Here is a 19,889-nt window from a genome sequence, read left to right on the forward strand (position 1 = left end):
CAAAGTAGGCTATTTTAATAGCAATTTTAAAAAATTGCTAGCGGGAAAAAAGTCAGAGATGGAGACAGTTTTTTTTACAGAGTCTGTGATCAACAGGATATCAAAAATCATTTCTCGATCCCGAATGGGCTCTCTGAGACTAACGATAGATCACGAGCAGTAGCGGATGTACGGGGGTAGGGGGGTGGGGGGGTAGGGGGTAGGGGGTTTAACCCCCCTCCCCTTGGGCTGCCTTTTTTATTGTTTTCATTGTGTCTGTTCATTCCCAAATCGTTACGAAGGTAAAATAATCACGAAAATTTTTGGGTCAAACTCTCCCCTTGGCAAAAAGCTAGATCCGCCCCTGAGGAGGTAGAGAGAGGAGTAAGTGTGTAAGTCATACTAGTAGGTCATCTTGTTTAACCGTTGTCTCGTCTGGTTAAAGCAGCAATATCACAAGTTTACTCCCGGCAATTACGTAACAATTTCCGATGAATTTAAACGGAAAACGCGAAAAATATTTCAAAACTGTAAAAGCAGTGTGTCTATTGGAAATTTTCTTCAAGCATGTAGCTGATAATCTAAAGCGGATGGCCTGTGAGATTCTAACAGTTCCTTTTGTCTTTTATCGGTTGAGATTTCCGTCGGCAAGACGGAAATAAACTGGCGCGATTGCCGCTTCAATTGCCAGTTTTGGCTTTCGAATCCGGTATTTCTCGCTAGCTATAGGCTATAACTTATAGCACGTAGCATTGATGATAGAACACAAGTGTGGCGACTAATTTATCCCATGACTCGACCAGTGAGGTTACATTAAGTGTGATGTTAAGATGCAAACTGCCTAAGACAAAGGGGTATAGTCAAGGTCCAGTGAGTGGTTGCTGTTGAGCAGTGTCAATATAGTGTCCATAAATTTTAAGTGCTTATTGCGTTAGTTGTCCGCCTCAACATATACTAGACTTCACAACATTACTTCCCCAGGAAATATTGATATACAATTTTAAATATAAAGATACGCATATAGGGAAATATGTTTTGGGTGTCCCCCCCCCCCCCCATTTCTAATGTTTCGTCCCTAGATAAGACGCCAACTCCTAGTGTTAAATATCCTGTGTCATAATAATAGCATTTTTTACCGTATAGTCATGACTGTGAATGATAAGATGGTGATGCGGTAGTGGCCTACACGAAATAATAGGTTGCTAATAGGTTTCACTAGTTATTTATCACTGGGTCGAGCTAAAATGAGTATTTCCCTAATGGCTTACACGAGTGAAACTTAGCATGAGAACCTCGGATTTCAAAGCGACGGAGACGTCGTACTTTATTAAGTTTCTTAGTACCTAATATAGGAATCCCCGTTTCTTTATTTTTAGTTAGTGTGAAGCTTTATGGTCTACAAAAGATTGCTAGTGTGGTACGCTGTGTGATCCGCTGAGTCATGGCACCTGTTGCGCGGGCGCACGCGTCCGTCCATAATTACACGCATTGATTCGGCGCGAGCGTACTCTAATCTTAATAAAGGATCACGACAAACCATAGTAGTACTGCTAGTGAGAGGCCACAAATCAAAGCAAATTATAACAAAAAAAATATACATGTATATCTAGAGTTAATTTTTATTTTTAAGGCATGGTTAATTTTTAGACTTGAGTATGAATTAAGATTCTGTATTTGTGATATCCTTCTTGATTTGAGAAAATTGTCTACAATTTGACTTTGAAAGCTAACAATAGCTGGGTGTTTTCTAAGGTTTTCGGAAAGTTTTTAGGGGGGATTTGACTTGGTTTATGATCTTTTTGGTGACATTTTGAATTTACGTTTTGAGTATTTGAATTTGAAAACAAGATACATAGATAGCGGGTGGACATAATCGTCAAAAACGGACTAAAAATTGGGTGGAATATAAAAATATTTAAAAAAGGTCTATTCAAAATAAAATACAAACAGGAGAAAGCTTCTATAATGTGGCAATTGAGTATTTTTATTTATATAATTTGAAATACATAATAGAGGAGCATATTGCTGTTAAGAGAGCGGGCATCGACAAATGTTTTGTGTTTTTACAAAAAAAAGTAAAATCTTCGCCATAGAAAAATAAAATAAACAAAACATAATGAAATATCTTTGAGAATGATACGTACAATAAAAAACGCTTTCTCTTTAGAATCCAAACGATCACTTAAAAACTCAATTTACATATATTATAAACAGAACGAAGCATAAAAATTTATATAAACGATGATGACTAGAAGCGGTATCTGGTTATTTATCTTTGAAACACACATTTGTTGACACACGGCATTCGATCATTCTTTACCAAAATAAAAGGGAAGTGCTTCGCAAATAATGATAGTAGAGCCAAGCATTTTTTATACCTGAAGTCAGAAAAATTATTCAAAATCCTCAACCACCTGGCGGATGCAAAGACGAATAACGTGCGGACGAGCATCGGTAGGAACTTTACCATTTGCGGTTAAGATTTTTTTATTATTTTACAAAGGGAGGAAGGGAATTTAGATTTTTTTGGAAGCCGCAGCGGCGGCGTTGTACCAGCAAGTGCACAGAGCGTGTTATTGTTTTATTTATTCGCCTCAAATCAACAGGTTTCCTAGCTTGTAATATCAAACTCGATCAACCCATCTACATGCTATTATGTTTTCACAACTATATTATATATTGTCATGTCATGATTTTAATTTCACGCCGATAAACTAAACTTTGCTTGGGCGTAGACTTGTTTTGTTTTTATGGTACTCGAGTTTAATTTGTATCAGCGATGCTTGAATCGAGAGCAAAATAAGGTGAGAAATTCCGAAACAAAAATCGAAAAAAAAGTGAAAAATTAAACAATGCAATTTTCATGAGAATTGTGAAGTGTGACTGGAATGCATTCTTGGGACGTTAGACATAATAAATAACTGGATGCAAATTTATAAGTAAAATTCGCATCCATTGGATAGTTAGAAAGCCACTTCTATAGGTCTAGCATGTAATTAATCACTGGTTATTTATCAACTCTTCGCGAAATATTTATATTGCCGCTTTGATGCTTATAACAAAACAAAATAAAATGCCCCAATCGCTGCCTTTCACATGATGAATAAAAAATATTTCCGCGATGAGAGCTAAGATATGGGAATGGTTTTCGTCGAATTCAAAATCTAAGTGGTTATCTATATGGAGCTTTGCATTGCTCACAGACCAAACGGAAGTTTGGCCGAGCCAATGACTGAATACACCTTGCTTTGTCTCCTATCACTTATTCTGAATACAACACTTAAAATAAATTCCCTAAAATATGCTTAATAAACTCCCCTTAGAAATCACAAATTTGTATAACTGCTGAAGCATTTTTACACTCACCAAGGGTTTCCCGATTGATGAGAATTTCAGTCAATGGTGATCCGTCCGCTTGGTTTAGCTTCGGCACCCGAATATTCTTCGCTGCTTCGTGCTTAGCAAGAGGTGGGGAGTATCTAGCGACGACAACCTGTTTCCCATTTTTCGTGTTTGATTTTCCTACTCCAAGCTCGCGAGTACCAGCCCAGACAACTTGACAAAATGGGCGAGTCTCGGGAGTAATCTTCGGATCCGAATAATTGTACAACTTCTCCTCTTCGTACCATATTTGTACCACTTTATTTCCTGTCAATTCCGAGCCCCATAGACAAGCAATGTTTTCCGCGATGCCTCGTTCATGACTGTACGTTAAGGAGTCGGACGCGGCGAGTTTCTCGGCCCATGTTTGCGCGCCATCCGCAAGTTTGCTCGACCATACTAGAGGTGTGGTACCGTGCAAGGCTCGGTAAAAGTTATGCGCTGCTAAGCACTCAACACGGAAAAGATGTAGATCTACAGACAAGAAAAAAGAAACACTATTCAGAATCGCAAATGCCTTAAAACCATTCCCTCTCTAACAAGCGTAAACATAAAGTCCACGCTCCATTCTTCTCCTACAGCTGATTACGACGATCTAAATAAATTATTTCCAGAAAATCCTCCCAGACGAAGCCTTCTACCAAATTCTAGGAAATACCCAATTATTTTGACACAATTATCAAAGGAATATGACTTTACTTGAGCATTCTTCTAAGCCAAAATACCTGTAGTTGACTGAAGAGAAGAGAGTACATACTTCCAATGCATTATTCTAAATTCATAGCGGGTTTGACAGTTCAGTGTAACGAGTTTTTTTGAGGAAGAAAAAAACACACGCGAAGAAAACAGACGAGAAATCGGCGATGTCCCGCAAAAGGATGGATTTAAATCACTCACCGTTTTTTTCCATGTTCGTACGACATGGAAGCGGCGCTTAGATTTCCCTTACGCTCGGTCGGCTTGCGAGCGTTGGCAGTATCACCGAGCCAGCGACACCGGGTGAATTTCAATGAGCCGCACGCACACTCGATGACTGACAGGTGGCAGGTATGTCACGTGACCAAACACCGCGCCTCGACGAGTGTTCGATTCGACTTAAATCTTCTTTAAATCATATCGAAAATGTCATTCAAAGTGATGAAATACTAGAGTATCTTAAACAGTGGAATACAGGAAAATCAGTCGAAGAAAGCATTAACTTTTCACTTGACGTGCTGTTTTAATTCAGAAAAGAAATAGGTATACTTTTTATCTAGTTCGGATGTGGAGAATTTCATGGGAAAATCAAGGGATGTATAAAAGTACGCGAGACAGACAGCTTCAGACCAAGTTTGCAATCAATAAGGAGGCTTAGCTGGAATATGGGAATACGATTGAATATTTTACGCAAGGACATTTAGAAAGGGATTAGCAAAACGCTAAATTTGAATTGGAAAATCAACAGTGAGCTTGCTCGGTAAAATTTCAATCAAACTAAACCCTCCGGGTTCTTTAACTTTTTTGAATGCTACTTAAAGCAACATGATTTCTTTTTTTTTTTTGGATTTAGAAAACTATCATTCGGCTCAGTTCGGGGGAAAAAATCCAGGCGAAGTAGTTTTTTGTTATAAAAAAAGATGTCAACTTAAAATCGATTTTGAATTTCGGAAACCAAGGTTGCATCCTGTTCCCCGAGCGATTCCAATATTCTAGTTGGGTTTTATTTTGATAAAACAAGAGTAATCTATGCGAATTTTTATGAGTGTGTGAAATATTAGCCAAAGCAAGGATTCATAATTTAGACGTTTGATTATCCAAAAATCAAGCCAGAAAGACTGTCTCTTTTTAACCATTACTCAATGGATAGAAATCGAAAAATAATAAAAAGGTCACAGAAGTGCGGCTTTTTGGTTAATGATAACAACAGCATGTGGTGAATACAACAATGATAACCGAACTACGAATAATAAACTGTCACCCAATTACACGATGTTGTCGAAGTGTCGGGGCAAAATCTATAAATTTTCAAAATCGACAAGTAACACCAGACAAAATAAACTGTCTTTTCGTGTAGAAGTTTGAAGAAATAATACTACACATGGCTAGGTTTTGTCTTTGCATTATTATAAGCTAGATTCCAGGCTTTTGTGATTTATTTTGTCCCCGGTACTCTATGGTTGACACAACGCTCAAGGGTGTAACGGATGTCTGAAGTCTCCTTTCGGTTATAGTAACTTCGTTGGAATGCTTAAAACGATCTTATAACGTTGTGTTTGTACTTCGTTGAAATGGTCAAAAACGAGAAATATTCTTAAAACGTTAGGTCGTTAGCCGTTAGAGACGGGACCTGAAGCTTTTCTAAAAGAATTCCATTAAAAAAAATAGATTTATTTTAATAAGTCTAACACTCGGCCTAGTAATGCAACATTTAAGCTTGCCCCGAGTGTAACAATGCGGGCGGAAATACTACACAAGGCGAAAGTTAGTCTTTGCAATGCTATTAGCGAGACACAGGTTGAGATGACTTCCTCATAAGCAGAAAATGTCGGATTCTTTCCCGGCAAGTCACAGATCAGGCAAGAATCTGGTGAATTAATTGTTGCCAAATTGAGCATAATGGAACGGAAGCGTTTTCGAGGCACTTTTAGCCATAAATAATTCTTGTAATACGCAATCTAGGTAATTTAGACCCCCTTTACATAAGACAATTAAAGGCGCCCTCAGTAACACATATCAATAATTCAGCATGCACTTGCCAGACCGACATATTATGAACTGTGAAGCTAAACAAGGCGGCTTTAAAGCCTTTGTCAACAGTAAAATGATACCTGCGATACACCATTTCGAGTATCGAATGAGCGCTTGTCACACCTGTCAGACACTTTGGAAGTGAAATAAAAACATAAAAACAATAGGATTTTAGACTTTTTGAGAGAATGGAACGACAACTAAACGGACAAATTCTAGATATCCAGCCGTACAAACAGCGACCAAATGGGAGAGACTGACGGAAAATAGACAGACGATGGTCGGACAGACAGACCTAACAGGAGGTAGGCGGACGGGCAGACAGGCAGGCAAACGGACGGACGCACACAGGCAAACAGAAAGATACCACGGACGAACTGAGATATGTAAGAGGCTAATATTGTACTTTTATTTATTTTTTTAATCGCCTTATGGCAGAATTTCTAACAATTCTCTATAATGGCCCTCAAGGCGCAATCCACCAAAGACAGGGGTGGCGGACGGGGAGGGCCCACCACTTTTTTGAGCGGATTTTTTACATGAGCGCTAGCTTATAGGCATATGAAGCCCATCAAAATTTTTATGAGTACAAAATCTCGCTTATAAAAACCTAAGTTAGTCTACACAGTCTTATAATTGTGTTGTTGCTTCTTCAGCATTTATAAACTGTGGAGGGCATTAATAAGCATATAATGACAGTTAAAACAATGAATATATATACATGAACGTATATTTGGTTGAAATAATTCCAGGCACTTGAATTTGGTTTACAAAAATGATAAAATTATCATGTTGCTGTAGGCTGTTGGGACGTTTGAGCCTCTATTTTTTTATAGGTTCTTATACGCAGCTTTCTCCTGTTGATTATATCAAATATTTGTTTATTTACGCTATCGCTCGCAAATTTTAAGAAAACAACGCCCATATGTATATTGTTTTATCTTTGATGCGAATGGTAGACATCTCAGACATCATTTGGGCGCGGCTTATTCAAATGGCAGACACCGCTGTTCTGCTTTCAGCTTTACGTGTTGCGGGCTCCTGTGCATTAGACTGGTGAAAACAATGCCACCTAAGCGCACTATTCAGTCGTTCTTTTATGACACTGATACAAAAAAAATCTAGGGGAAATGAAGATGTCGAAGAAAGAGAATCCGAAGGAAGCAAAAACACCCTCTAAAGTGAGGAAAAAAAACTATGTAACTAGCCACGCTAGGCATGCGTTGCGTTACATGTATAAAATCAACAACTCCATAACAAAACAATATTATATTATTTTCAGCAGTTGTTCGTAATTTAGACGTAATTTGCGTCAAACCCATTTACCCCCCACTACCCAGACCACATCCCTCCCCCCACTTCCGCCCCCCCCCCCACTATGGGATCATTCCGCCCCCACCCCCCCCCCCCCCCCCCCACTATGGGATCATTCCGCCCCCCACCCTACTATGGGATCATTCCGCCGCCTCCCACCCCACTATGGGATCATTCCGCCGCCTCCCACTATGGGATCATTCCGCCCCCCCCCACCCCACTATGGGATCATTCCGACCCCCCCCCACCCCACTATGGGATCATTCCGCCCCCCCCCACCCCACTATGGGATCATTCCCCACCCCACTATGGGATCATTCCCCCCCCACTATGGGATCATTCCGCCCCCCCCCCCCCCACTATGGGATCATTCCGCCGCCCCTGAAAGACTTAGCAGAATAGCGCAGTCCCCTTCGACTACACTGCCTCGGCTCACTGCCTCGGCTCACTGCAATATACTAAAGAATGCTGTATGCCTCAGTGACTCGCTATCAAATAATCAACACCCCCGAAAAAAAAGGATTTCTTTTATGCCTTTGCAGTATTGCCACGAGATGTTATTGATGGGTACGGGCCTGCGTTACACATCTAATGTGGTTGTTGAAATATTTAATACACTAATTTATATATAAGAGCATCTAATTTTCAGTTGAGGCTGGTGCCGTTCTTATTTTTGGCTGAATATGTTCTTAACGATGTTCTTAAATTTTAGTGTATATAAAGAATTAATGAATTATTAGGAAGAGAATTGTACTAATGATAAAAAGCAATAATAAGGTTGTTGATATGGGCACAATTTGATTCTGCATTTTAGAACGCATCAGGACTAAAACTGAAAAAAATTTCTTCTATCTGAGCCTCGGCATGTTCTTGGTATGTTCTGAAATATTTACTGAAATCTTAGGCTGGACATTCTTATAAAAGAGGTTCTTATAAAAAAAAGAGTGTATTATGGTATGTCAGTCATCAGTTCATTTTTAGGCTTTCTGAACCAATTCCGCAAGTTCACAGTTCAACACCTTATAAGGTGGTCTAGTCACCAGGACATGTATCACCAAGTCGAGGGTATCCGCACTTCCATTAGTTCTTGTTTAAGAGACTGTTGGGAGGCGGAGTCAGTGGTCACGTGACGTAATTTGTTTATTTGGTTAAGATTCTAAACTTATTAGGAAATCCAGTTACCAGGCCTTGCACGGTCTATCACCAAGTCGAGGGAATTCTGTACTTCCATCAGTTCTTGTACAACAGACTTGTGGGAGGCGGAGTCAGTGGTCCCATGACGTATTGATTACTTGATTAAGATTTAATACCTTATAAGGAAGTCTAGTCACCAGGCCTTGCACGGTTTATCACAAAGTCAAGGGTACTTCGTATTTCCACCAGTTCTTGTATAACAGACATACTAGGGGTGGACTTAGAAGTCATGTGGCATAATGTGTTTAGTTGAGCTCTGATTGGCTGAATAATCTTAGTGTACTCGCCATCATTTGTCTGTAGAAGAAAAGATACGCCAGGCGATACGGGAGTTAGCGTGGGATATGTGGAGACATGCCTATGCACATACGTTCGCGTGACGTCTCATTGCCAACGTGGTTTATTGTTTAATGAAAATTATGAAGGCAAAGATTACCATTTCTTTCAATTAGGATAACGATATACTATATTATGGCCCGGACCCCACCCTGCTCATGTGACGAGATGATATCACGGTTGACACATTTGTTGGATATGGAAGCCCGGTGGCCTAGTCGGCCTCTCACCGCTGTGGCCCAGGTTCGAATCCTGGCTCAAACTATGGGGATTTTGTCCGGGTTCCTGTCTTGATTCGAATTTGTGTCACAAGTGAGATGAAGTTATTCTCCCGTGTTTCCAGTCTTCTCGGATAAGGCGCCCGTTTCTCGAAACACCCGAGAATTCTCGGGCCCGAAAACTTTTGCATTTTTGCCCAAAATTTCGCATGTTTTTCCTTTTTGAGAACCGCTTTCATGTTTTAGAACAGTTTGAACTTCCTCTTGGTTCATACTCAAATATATTACGCTCGATAGGGCTATTTTCGAAGTTTTGGTGAAGCCAGAAAGTTGCCCGAAAAGTCTCGGGTGACTGCGAGGTCCCGAGAACTTTCTTAATATTTTAGCCATGTGAATTTCGGGCCCGAGAAGTTCATGAAAAATCAAAATCTATAAAACTAAAAAGTGGATTATCCTTCACATGAATCTATGTGGTAAAATACGATGTTTGAAGATATTTCAACACATTTAGATACCATAAATTTTAAAGGAATTAGCTAGCTTTTTAAAATTTAAGGAATTAAACGATTTCGGGCCCGAAAATTCTCGGGTGTTTCAAGAAACGGGCCCAAGGACACTAAACCGGAGGTCCCGTCTCTTCAAGCTGCACTACATTAACCTGAACCGAAGGGACGTAAAAGAACCACTGGGGACGCAATAAACCCTTTGGCAGTAACCACCCCCAGTGACAGTGCTTACTAACCGAGGGCCATATGTTAGAAAACTGTATATTCGGTTAATTATGCTACCCTCGATAAACAAACAAACAAAGATGGATCTAGTGACCTATTAACAGAGCTGTCGGATGTCGATCCGTGGCTAGTGACTCCCTACTCTGGATCCCACCCCGCGTTTTTCTCTAGACGAATCCCTGCGTAAAGATGAATCACGATGACAGCAAAGCTACTCACAGGGTTTTCTTCTAATCTTGTTCTCTTGGTAGCGGGCTGAAAGAAAACACGCTAAGATATTAGCACAGTTACCATAAACTGAAAGAAAAAGGTATTATAGGGTTAAGAGCAGAAATAAGTGCTTTGTAAATAAGATCTCAAAATAAATTTTATTACAGAATCTACAAGTAATTTGACAATCAGGGTGTAAGGCTAAGTTCAAGCGTCGTATTATCCATCAGCCAATGCAAATACATGGAAATGAATCAAGAGAATACATCTCCTGGAGAATACGACGTTTGAATTTAGTATAATTGTGAGAAAGCATTCATTTCCATCGGCCAATTTCGAATAGAAATTGCAGTGGCTGACTTTGGCTCTTTAAAATACGTCCACTAATCACCTCCAGCGGTCCCTCTGTTCCAGTGTCTCCAGTAGATTCCTGAGCGCAGTCGCGTGACGCTAACGTCACATGTGTATGCTCTTTGTATCGAGAGCTCGACTCTCGCTGTTGCGTGAGAATTGTTCTGTCACGCACCTGTCACGCAAGAGTCAAGGAAGTGATGATGCTATTGTCAAGTATTTTCCAAATAATATCGCAAAAGAGTAGAGCCAGCTCTTGACTTAAGTCAAAAAGTATAAAAAACACGCTATCACTTGATTAAAACTATATTATTGTATTAGCGACTTATTTACACGGTGCGTATTTTGCGCGGGAGACCTGGGGAGGGGTGCGCCTTTACTCATTAAAAGATACGGTAGTGTCACCCGATAGCTGCTCCTGCTGATACGGTGTCTGAAAGTTAGAATAAAAAATGGGGGTCAAAGCTTGGAACGTAATGTGCTCTTTAGTGCTAACGTCGTCTAAAACACTCAGTTTTCCGAGATAAAGCCCAGTGTCAATCTATTTCACGCCCTAGTCATAACTCAATGGTATTTATGACAATACCTATCGCGAAGGTCGGTAACCGAATTCTTACCGCTGGTGCTTTTACAGAGGGCGCGCTCATTAATGTGAATGTATCAGAGCCATTTCAGAGTGCATTTCACGGCTGGCTCTTTGAGTTTTCTATTGTCTTCTGCCGCTGCCGTTTTAGTTGCGTTAGTTCGCTCATAGAATTGTGCGTACCATCTCGGCAAGCCGAAGGATAATGATGTTGATGTTGATGATTATGATGTTAATGATGGTTATGTTAATGGCGTTGATGATGATGATGATTATGATGATGATGATTATGATGATGATGACGACGACGACGATTATAATGATGATAATGGCGATGATGATGATGATGATGATAATGGTGTTGATGATGATAGTTATGATAATGATGAAGATGATGAAATTGATAGTAATGATGATTATGACCATATTGATGACGACGACGATGATAATGGTGATGATAATGACGACGAGGATGATAATGGTGATGATAATGATGATGATGATGATAATGGTGATGATAATCTACCTGATTGAGGAAATCTGAGAGGAGAGGTAGAAGAGGCTCAGGGACGCAGTCACTCATGATGTGCGTATAGGGTGTCACCTGCAATCACGTGCAAGAAAATCAGATTGAAAATAACGGTGACATAGATGGTTACGATGATTATTCTGGTGGTGGTAGTTAAGATGATGATTGTAAGTTTAGGGGTGGCGGTGATGGCTATAGGGTTGGCGGCGGCGATGATAGCTATAGGGTTGGCGGCGGTGGTGATGATGGTTATAGGGTTGGCGGTGGCGGTAATGGCTATAGGGTTGGCAGTGGTGGTGAGGGTTATAATGTTGGCAGTGGTGACTCATGGTTATAGGGTTGGCGGTGGTGGTGATGATTATTGGGCTGTAGGCAATGATGATGATTATTCTGGTGATATTGACTACAGTACTACTGTGATCAGGTAGTGTGGCGTGTGGTGGAAGGGTTTTTCAACTACCTCTACGAATGCTTTGACTGCTTGTAGGGCGGTGTTATGAGCCATCCAGTGCGAGTCAGAGATGAGTCTACAAAAGAGCCTGGCGATGCTACTGAATACTTCCGTCTGAAAATAATCATAACGATAGGCAATGAGTAAACTGCAGTTCTCTTATAACGACAAAAAGAAACAAACACAAATGTATCACAACAATAACAGCAGATAGCAACAATAGTAACGGCAGATAGCAACAAAAGAATAACAATAATAATTATACCACTAGCACAAAAAAACACATGCAACAAAAAAATAACATCAACTATAAAAAAGGACAGTAGCAGTAATAAGGCAATAACAACAACAACAACAACAAAAATAACATCAGCAGCAAAAGCAACAACAGTAACTGCAACAACGGCAACAGCAAAAGCAACGACAAGAATACAAGGGCCATACTTCAATATCCTTCGTGACGTGTATTGTTCCGCAGCATCCAAGGGTTAGACCCACACTTGTCTTTATATCCAGACTAGGAAATTGCTCAAGTAATTGATTCAAGCCTCTGAGAATCTGCAAGCCAAGGCAGTAACGCGGCCTTCTTAGAATGTTGGCAAAGTACAAGAATCTTAGTTAAAAATTTAAAACTATGTTTTCTTAGCCCTGATTTGAAGGAGCCATTTTCTAGATGATATAGTCTGAGCGCGAAAGCTAGGTGTTTGAAGGTGATGTGTGTTTTTATAGCTGTCTTATGAAGATATTTGCAGCTTTCTTCTTATCAAATAACATTATTTTAAGCCCTTTCAATCAAGTGTTTAGCTTTAAGCTTTTATCACAAAAAAGGGAAAAGTTTTAAAATTTTCAAGACGGCTGTAAACAAACTCCGACCTGCTTCGCTCCCACGGCCTGCCTCGCTTTCATGCTCAACTTGACTCGCTTTCGCGCTATAACACAGGACCCTAATTATCAGGAAAGCGGCCCATTTAAACTTTGACCTGTCCCCATAGGGGTTTCTCAAAAGTGTTTTTTTTTTATTTATGGTTGTGACTCTGGCAGAAACACCGTTATGAAAAAAAGGCGTGACACAGAATCCTTTGTGTTGTATAAACATTGATACTGGTGGTAACTTTTAGTTGCTGCATTCACACAGTGCAATCATTCTAAACTTTCTCATACGAATGGATGACGAGTTGCTTTTTGGTATTTTTGGTAACCCAAGAACCATTTTTAGACAGCCTGTGACTTAATATTGAGTTCCAGGAATAAAGAATTAGATTTTGAGAGGGGGGGTGGGGTGAGGAGTGATTCATCCACTGATTTATCCATGGATGGAGCTATATCGATGCTGGATAATAGACTTAACGATTAAAGACAAGCAGTACCTGGGCGTAGTCCGACGGCTGCACTTGAGTCAAGAGAAGGGTCGTCAAGTCAAGGACTTCGCACCACAACGCCACGCTGCCCTGGATAACACAAGGACAGACATACTTAGTTAATGTGGTGAAAATACCACAGCGCGACGCCCCTTCAAATAACATAAACACGACAGACTAACTTAGATAATGTGGTGAAAATATCACAACTTTACGCCCCTCTAAATAACACAAACAAGACAGGCTTAGTTAAGTGGTGAAAATACCACAACGCTATGCCCCCCACTCCTAGATAACACGAAGATGGATAGACTTAATTACAGGGGTCACAGCACCACGACGCCATGCTTCCCTGGATAACACAAACACAAGACCCAGTAACAGTGATGAACAACACAAAGATACGCCCCCCCCCTGCCCCTAGATAACACAAAGGCGGGGGGGGGGTCACAGCACCAGAACATCACACTGCCCTGTATAAAACAAACATAGTTGGACTTATTTACAGGGGTCGCAGCACCACAACGCCATACTCCCCTAGATAAATAACACAAACATAGACATAATAACAGGGGTTAGAACCACATCGCTACCTTTCCCTTGATAGCATAAACAAAGCGAGTGGATGTGCGTGCGTGGTGGTGAGGAGAAGGGTCTTGTCTAATCCAGTGAGAAAAAGGAGGGCTGTAAGACATGCGGTGACGAAAGCTACATTACGAAAGAAGGGGAACTCCGGTGGGTCACGCTACAGATGTGGCAAGTCTGGTCACTACGCGCGTGGCTGCTTTATGTGATGCGTGACTCTTCCTGCTTTTTTGCTTTACCTTCACATCGCCTTGCGTGTACTGAGCCCACAGTCTGTTGACGATGTCCAGCACACCAACATGATTGACAGGAGGGAGGATTTTGTGTGCGGAATGCACGCTGTACACGGAACGCAGGCACGCAAAAAGATGAAGCTAAAGTAAAAGTAGGTTATAAATCGACCATTTCCTAAAATAACCGCTGCATATTCACATCTTAAATTTAAAGTAATCCAAGAACAACACTTGATCATAACCATCATATGTGGCATGCACATTTCTATTATTATAAACTTGACATAAACCATACTGAACTTAAGGGCTTTCAAAAGAAAATTAAGTTCTGTTTGTAACCCGTAGTAGCTAACGTTCCAAACGAATCAAATTTTAGGAGATCGCACTTAAAGACACGCCATGGTAAAAAGCGCCATTTTATAGTATTTTTACGGCTTTTAAGAGAAAATAAACAAACTTCTACTATCCAACTTTTTGTCTTCTTTCAGTATATTATTGCTATGTATATATTTAACTATTCGAGCAAATTAAAAATGGGGCTACAGACTTCGTTTTTTGGTCAAAGCGATTTTAAGTAAAACATGCGCGCACTTAAATTCGAACAATGCGCAGAAGGGTGCGCAGTGCAATAGGGGACTTGCGTTAAGAGATCACGTGACTTTTTGGGTGGCAAACTAGCGCCGCTCAGGGTTTTAGCGGCAAAATAACAGCAACAAAAAGCAACTCATTCACCTCTTAAAAAAAACAAGAATTCTCCTCTTAAAAAAACAAGAATTCTTTGTTTTCAGAAAGGGTTTGGTTTCAATTAAAGATTTTATTTTTTCGTCGTTCTCTGGTGTGACGGGCGAAGTCATTTCTGTTATTATTTTGTTTTGAATTTGCCACCCAGAAAGGTCGCGTGATCTCTTAGCGCAAGTCCCCTATTCAAGGGAACTGCTAATAGTTACGTTCTGTTCCAAGGCATCCTCATCGTGTAGGTCACCCAAGAGCTTGATACAAAGAGGGGTAGCACCACGACACACCTAGTGCACAATCACCACATGACATGGTTACTAGTCTGTCTGTCTGTCTGTCCGTCCGTCCGTCCGTCTGTCTGTCTGTCTGTCTGTCTGTCTGTCTGTCTGTCTGTCTGTCTGTCTGTCCGTCTGTCTGTCCTGCAACCACGCTGCTCTTGGAGAAGCCCCTTTGTCTGTCCATCGAGCAGCCTCTGTCATAGTTATTTGACTGGTTATTTGACTGTTTCTCCCTCTGTCCATCCTTCCGTCTGTCTGTCTGTCTCTTTTTGTCTGTTCTTCCGTCTTCCTGTTTGTCTGTCAGTCCGTCCATCCGTCTCTGTGTCTTTCAGGCGTGTCCATTCGTCCGTCTGCCCTATCAGTCCACCCGTCTATGTCTGCCCGTCCGTCTGTTGGTCTCTAATATTTTGCATACCTTGACCTGTGCTGAGTCTGGTAGGAGGTCTATGGGTAAAACTGACCAGATAAGCACATTTTCTGCATTGCCTGGTGGGAACACAGCAAGTAGACTTTCCTGAAAGATAGTTCGAGGTGCACTGTGAAACTATAATGGCATTATTGGGTGATTTTCACGCATGCCATTGATTTGTATTCAGTAACACACGACCAACAAATAAAGAGTAATAATAATTCCGCTTACACTCGTGCTCTAAAAAGAGGTCCCATGACTGGGATGGATAGAATAACACTGGTCCCTAGGCGTTCATTGGGGTTTTCTGTGGTAGTTTGGGTTGAAGATGTGACGTCACCCGAACCCCTCTTCTTTTTGAGTTAGCCTTCCCCAACTACTCCTGCCTCAAGGCCGAATAAAACGCAAAATATTAGGCTTAGCTGGTTTCTTACCTGGTGCTCTTTCGCCATTAGCGGCACTAAGCGCCTAACGAGTTGAGAGACGTAAATCTTCGCTGAACATCCACGCGGAATTTCGACAAACTGAAAGCAGGTGACTCCATTTCAGTTGCAAGTAAGCAACCAGTGTTATTCAATATAATAGGTTTGGTGGTTCCAACTTGTGTGTGAGATATCTTTTACAACTGCAAATATTTAGTGTAGATGAGATATTTTTACATGGACCCTTTTTAATGTGTCAATGTATACCTATTTCAATAAAGGTTGTCAGTGCAAATGGCAAATGGCGATTGGCAAATAGCAGTTCTACGACCAAAAGTAACCATGCGTCTCGAAAAATATGGATAAATCAAAACAATTATCCATTAAAGGCTACCAATGCTTGGCTCTGACATTGCTGGACTTTATTTAACACCTTTAATTTTACGAATAATTAGTACCCATAAGCCATTTACCATTCGCCATTTGCACTGCCAACCTTTTGTGAAATAGGTATATACAGCTTGTGACAGCTAATAGTGGGCGTGTGGACCTCTGATTAAAGTCCTTATATGATGCGGGGTTCACAGCCCCAATGAAGAGAGCCAGGTTTTCACATATCGGAAAAAATCCTGACCTGACCAAGGTTCGAACCCTGGTCCCCTCGCTTCGGAGACGAAGGGCCACGGAGGCGAATAACCGTACCCAGGATTTTTCTTGGGAGGGTGCTAAATCCGAACAAGTGGACCTATATTTTCCGGGGGGGGGGGGGGGGGAGTTCTCTGATAAAAATCTGAGCACCCACGGGTAGCATAATATTTTCATGAAAAGGATAATTCTTGACAATGTCCAGTTACTATTGGTTACCATATTGTTACTATGTTTCGCCAACACTCAATTTCGCAAAAATTTTCAATATTCATTTTCAATTTCGCAAAAATGTCGAAAACGCATTTCTCCGAGAATTTCATTAAACATTACAACAAAACAAAACTGTAGAAATTATATTGTGCTTGATGCTATTTTCTAACACATTTACATACATCAAAGCTGTGAGACTATAGTTAAGAATCATAAGTTCTTAATCGTCTTGGTCTTGGTCGTCATAAAAAAAACGAGGGGGAAAAACGGAAAGGGTATTGAATTTGCGATATTAAAGTTCGTAGGAATAGGATTTCGCGGGGCTTAAATGTCGTGAAATTAAAGAGACCAATAAGGTATATTGATTAAATTTTTCGCTATAGCTTCTCGGTTGTGGCTAATTCCTTTGGCTTAAAATTGGCCACAACTAGCAACTAGCCGATACTCACAAGGTTACAGAGGAATACCACGTGACTCCTACACAGGTCGGCACTCTCCCATCTTAAAGAATCAAATAAAAAAAATGACAGTAGTGGTATTCTTCAATGATGGGGGTATTAATGTTGGTTGTAATAATGATGATGGTGGTTGTGTTGTAGCTGGTATTGATGATTATTGTGGCTGTGGTAGTGATAAGGTGGTAATGGTAATAGTACTTATTGTGGTAGTATTGTCGGCAATATTGTCAGTAGTATTGGTTATAGTATTTTGTAAGTTTTTTTGGTGGTATTGGAGGTGGCATTGATGGGAGTACTTAAATATAAGTTAAAAAGATGATGTGGCACAAGATGGAAAAATGATCATTTCACAAATGCTCGTTTCACATCAAATACGGTGTAAAATGTATTTCGAGTACTTTTAGAATAACAAAAAACAAAATTTAAAGAGACATTTTGTTGTGTCACGGTACCTGGCCATGAATGTCCATAGGTCGCTAGATACCAATTCGACCAGCATGTCATCACTCAAAAGACCATCTACCAGGCAGCTTTCCTAGAAAACCAAGATACCGTCATAAAATAGTTCCTTAGATAGTCATACTTACTATGAATTCAGTACATATTGATAGACTTCGCAATTTTGCATCGTCACTTATGGTCATTAAGCATAAAAAAGCCTGTTTTACTTTTCAAGAAACAACAACGGAAAAGAATACGCCATTGTTATTGCAGAAAAAAAACTGCATTGGGAAAACAGAAGGAGAAATGACGGTGTACGAATATTCAAAAGGAAATTTAATTCACCAAATTCAATCGAAAATACCATAATAACCACCCCGAATCATGGGATTGGGTGTTTTCTTGCTCTTTGGAAGGATGACAATGTGAAGGCTGTCCGCAACTGTCTAAGGGTATTAAAGAAGGCTATGTACTAATATAAGCTCATGCATAAATTCTCCTGGTCGTCCCCCCTATACTACTTATGTACTTACAATAGCGTGGAAGCAGGAACTCGGGGCTGTTGCGATTAGTGTACACAGTCTAGTACAGACGAACTCGTAGAAGCTGACTTGGCTGATAAAATAATGAAGTACCGTAAAATAATTATTTGCTAGAAATTAAAAAAAAATATTTAAATAAAAGATCCACGTTTGAAGTATGGTACGTTTTAGAAGCGTGACTCGGTATTGTGCGGGGTTAAAGGCGAGATTCCGGTACAAAGGGAAGTTGTAGCGATAAGAATTCTTCACACAACCAAACAATCAACCTATTGGGATGTTTTATTTAAGGAAAATGGACAAAGACAGTTTGAGCCTACGGGCCTTGTATGCTTGTTGAGTCCTCCAGGAGACAATTTGGTTTAAAGAAAATAAGTATATAGTATGTTATATCAAGAGAGCATAATATAAGAGAGAGACTCTTTGGTATTACCCGCGCGCCATGTCGATTCCCATCCTACAATCCGCGCCAAAACTCTTGATACCTCTACACCTATTTTTGGACCAATTAGAATACCAAATAGCATTACAAGACACCCCCTCTGTCCATGATATAATCACCCCTCCCCCCCTTGTCCAATGTTGGTCCGATAGCAGGATGTCCAGTCTCTAACATGGCCCACTTGGAATCTCAACATTGGACCGGGGAAGAGAGGGGGGGTCTCGTATGTTGACGGGACCTTGGTCGGCCGGATACAAATTTTTACTCCGTTTGGCAAATTTCAAATTTGGCGCGGATTGTAGCTATTTTTAGTAACCACTACCTAACAACTGCGCGTGAGGATTTTTACTCTCCATACCCCCGCGCTTTAGCATTTTGCAGCTAGTTGTTTGCCGCTGTTTCACTGACTTGAAACCGAAGAGAAAACCGCATTTGCGCTGATACCATCAAAAATTTCCTTCTAGCATCAAGGACACAGGCAGTATCGGTTTATTTAGGAAATAAAGTACTTTGACACGTGCAAGATTTCGAAAAAGTGGGAAAAAATGCGAACAAGAAGAGACTTCATCAACGAGCAAACCTCGCGCTTCAAATACCGCTTCCGCTCTTGCTGGTTCTTTGTAGTTTTTCAACATTCATCATCTTTCTAGGGTCAAACAAAATCTGCTAGTTAGATTTAAAATAACTGCTGATGTTGGTTTTTGTGAATATCCCGTTGAAGCCGAAGTAGCTGAGCTTCTCTAATAATAAAAAGAGGAAGATATTACTTTAATTCTTTGGTGTTGTTTTTAGATATTTCTATAACTATTGTTCTTATGCTAGCTGGAGTCGGTTCGTCGGGATTTGAGCCAAACTCGGTATCACGGTATCGCTATTTTTCTCTCTTCTTGACTTATTTCTCCACTCAAACAAACAAATAAAACAGTCAAATTATTCAGGGATTTAGCTTTCTGTGAATATACTTGCTAATGTTGCTTTTTTAATTTTGACTTTTTTTCTTCTTACGTGTTATTTTACATGATTTCTGGTCATTCCTATCGAGTTGGCAAAACAACAACACGCAACCCGCGGGGGAGTAGGAGCAAATCCTCACGCGCAATGGTGAGGTGGTGGTGGTTACTAAAAAT

At 40.5% G+C, this 19,889-nt stretch overlaps 2 protein-coding genes across 6 annotated transcripts in view; both read right to left on the bottom strand.

Moving 5' to 3' along the window:
• Positions 1-4,388, bottom strand: part of LOC5505913 (titin-like) — a 29,542-nt gene extending 25,154 nt beyond the window's left edge. For all 5 annotated transcript variants that reach the window (XM_048731812.1, XM_048731810.1, XM_048731811.1 and 2 more), the window contains exons 1-2: positions 4,258-4,388; positions 3,346-3,834 (exon numbers count right to left, since the gene is read on the bottom strand). In XM_048731812.1, coding sequence (XP_048587769.1) covers positions 3,346-3,834; positions 4,258-4,270 — 502 coding nt within the window. In that variant the 5' untranslated portion in view covers positions 4,271-4,388. The remainder of the gene's footprint in view (positions 1-3,345; positions 3,835-4,257) is intronic.
• A 3,524-nt stretch (positions 4,389-7,912) lies between these two features.
• The window catches only part of LOC5505912 (uncharacterized protein C1orf112), a 32,897-nt gene continuing 20,920 nt past the window's right edge, over positions 7,913-19,889 (bottom strand). The window contains exons 18-32 of the mRNA XM_048731148.1: positions 18,315-18,396; positions 17,793-17,875; positions 17,332-17,383; positions 16,037-16,126; positions 15,609-15,707; positions 15,128-15,202; positions 14,187-14,321; positions 13,372-13,452; positions 12,449-12,562; positions 12,014-12,118; positions 11,551-11,628; positions 10,836-10,874; positions 10,482-10,616; positions 10,100-10,135; positions 7,913-8,892 (exon numbers count right to left, since the gene is read on the bottom strand). Coding sequence (XP_048587105.1) covers positions 8,725-8,892; positions 10,100-10,135; positions 10,482-10,616; positions 10,836-10,874; positions 11,551-11,628; positions 12,014-12,118; positions 12,449-12,562; positions 13,372-13,452; positions 14,187-14,321; positions 15,128-15,202; positions 15,609-15,707; positions 16,037-16,126; positions 17,332-17,383; positions 17,793-17,875; positions 18,315-18,396 — 1,372 coding nt within the window. The 3' untranslated portion in view covers positions 7,913-8,724. The remainder of the gene's footprint in view (positions 8,893-10,099; positions 10,136-10,481; positions 10,617-10,835; positions 10,875-11,550; positions 11,629-12,013; positions 12,119-12,448; positions 12,563-13,371; positions 13,453-14,186; positions 14,322-15,127; positions 15,203-15,608; positions 15,708-16,036; positions 16,127-17,331; positions 17,384-17,792; positions 17,876-18,314; positions 18,397-19,889) is intronic.

The sequence above is a fragment of the Nematostella vectensis genome, chromosome 8 (assembly GCF_932526225.1).
Source record: "Nematostella vectensis chromosome 8, jaNemVect1.1, whole genome shotgun sequence".
NCBI classification, from domain to species: Eukaryota; Metazoa; Cnidaria; class Anthozoa; order Actiniaria; family Edwardsiidae; genus Nematostella; species Nematostella vectensis.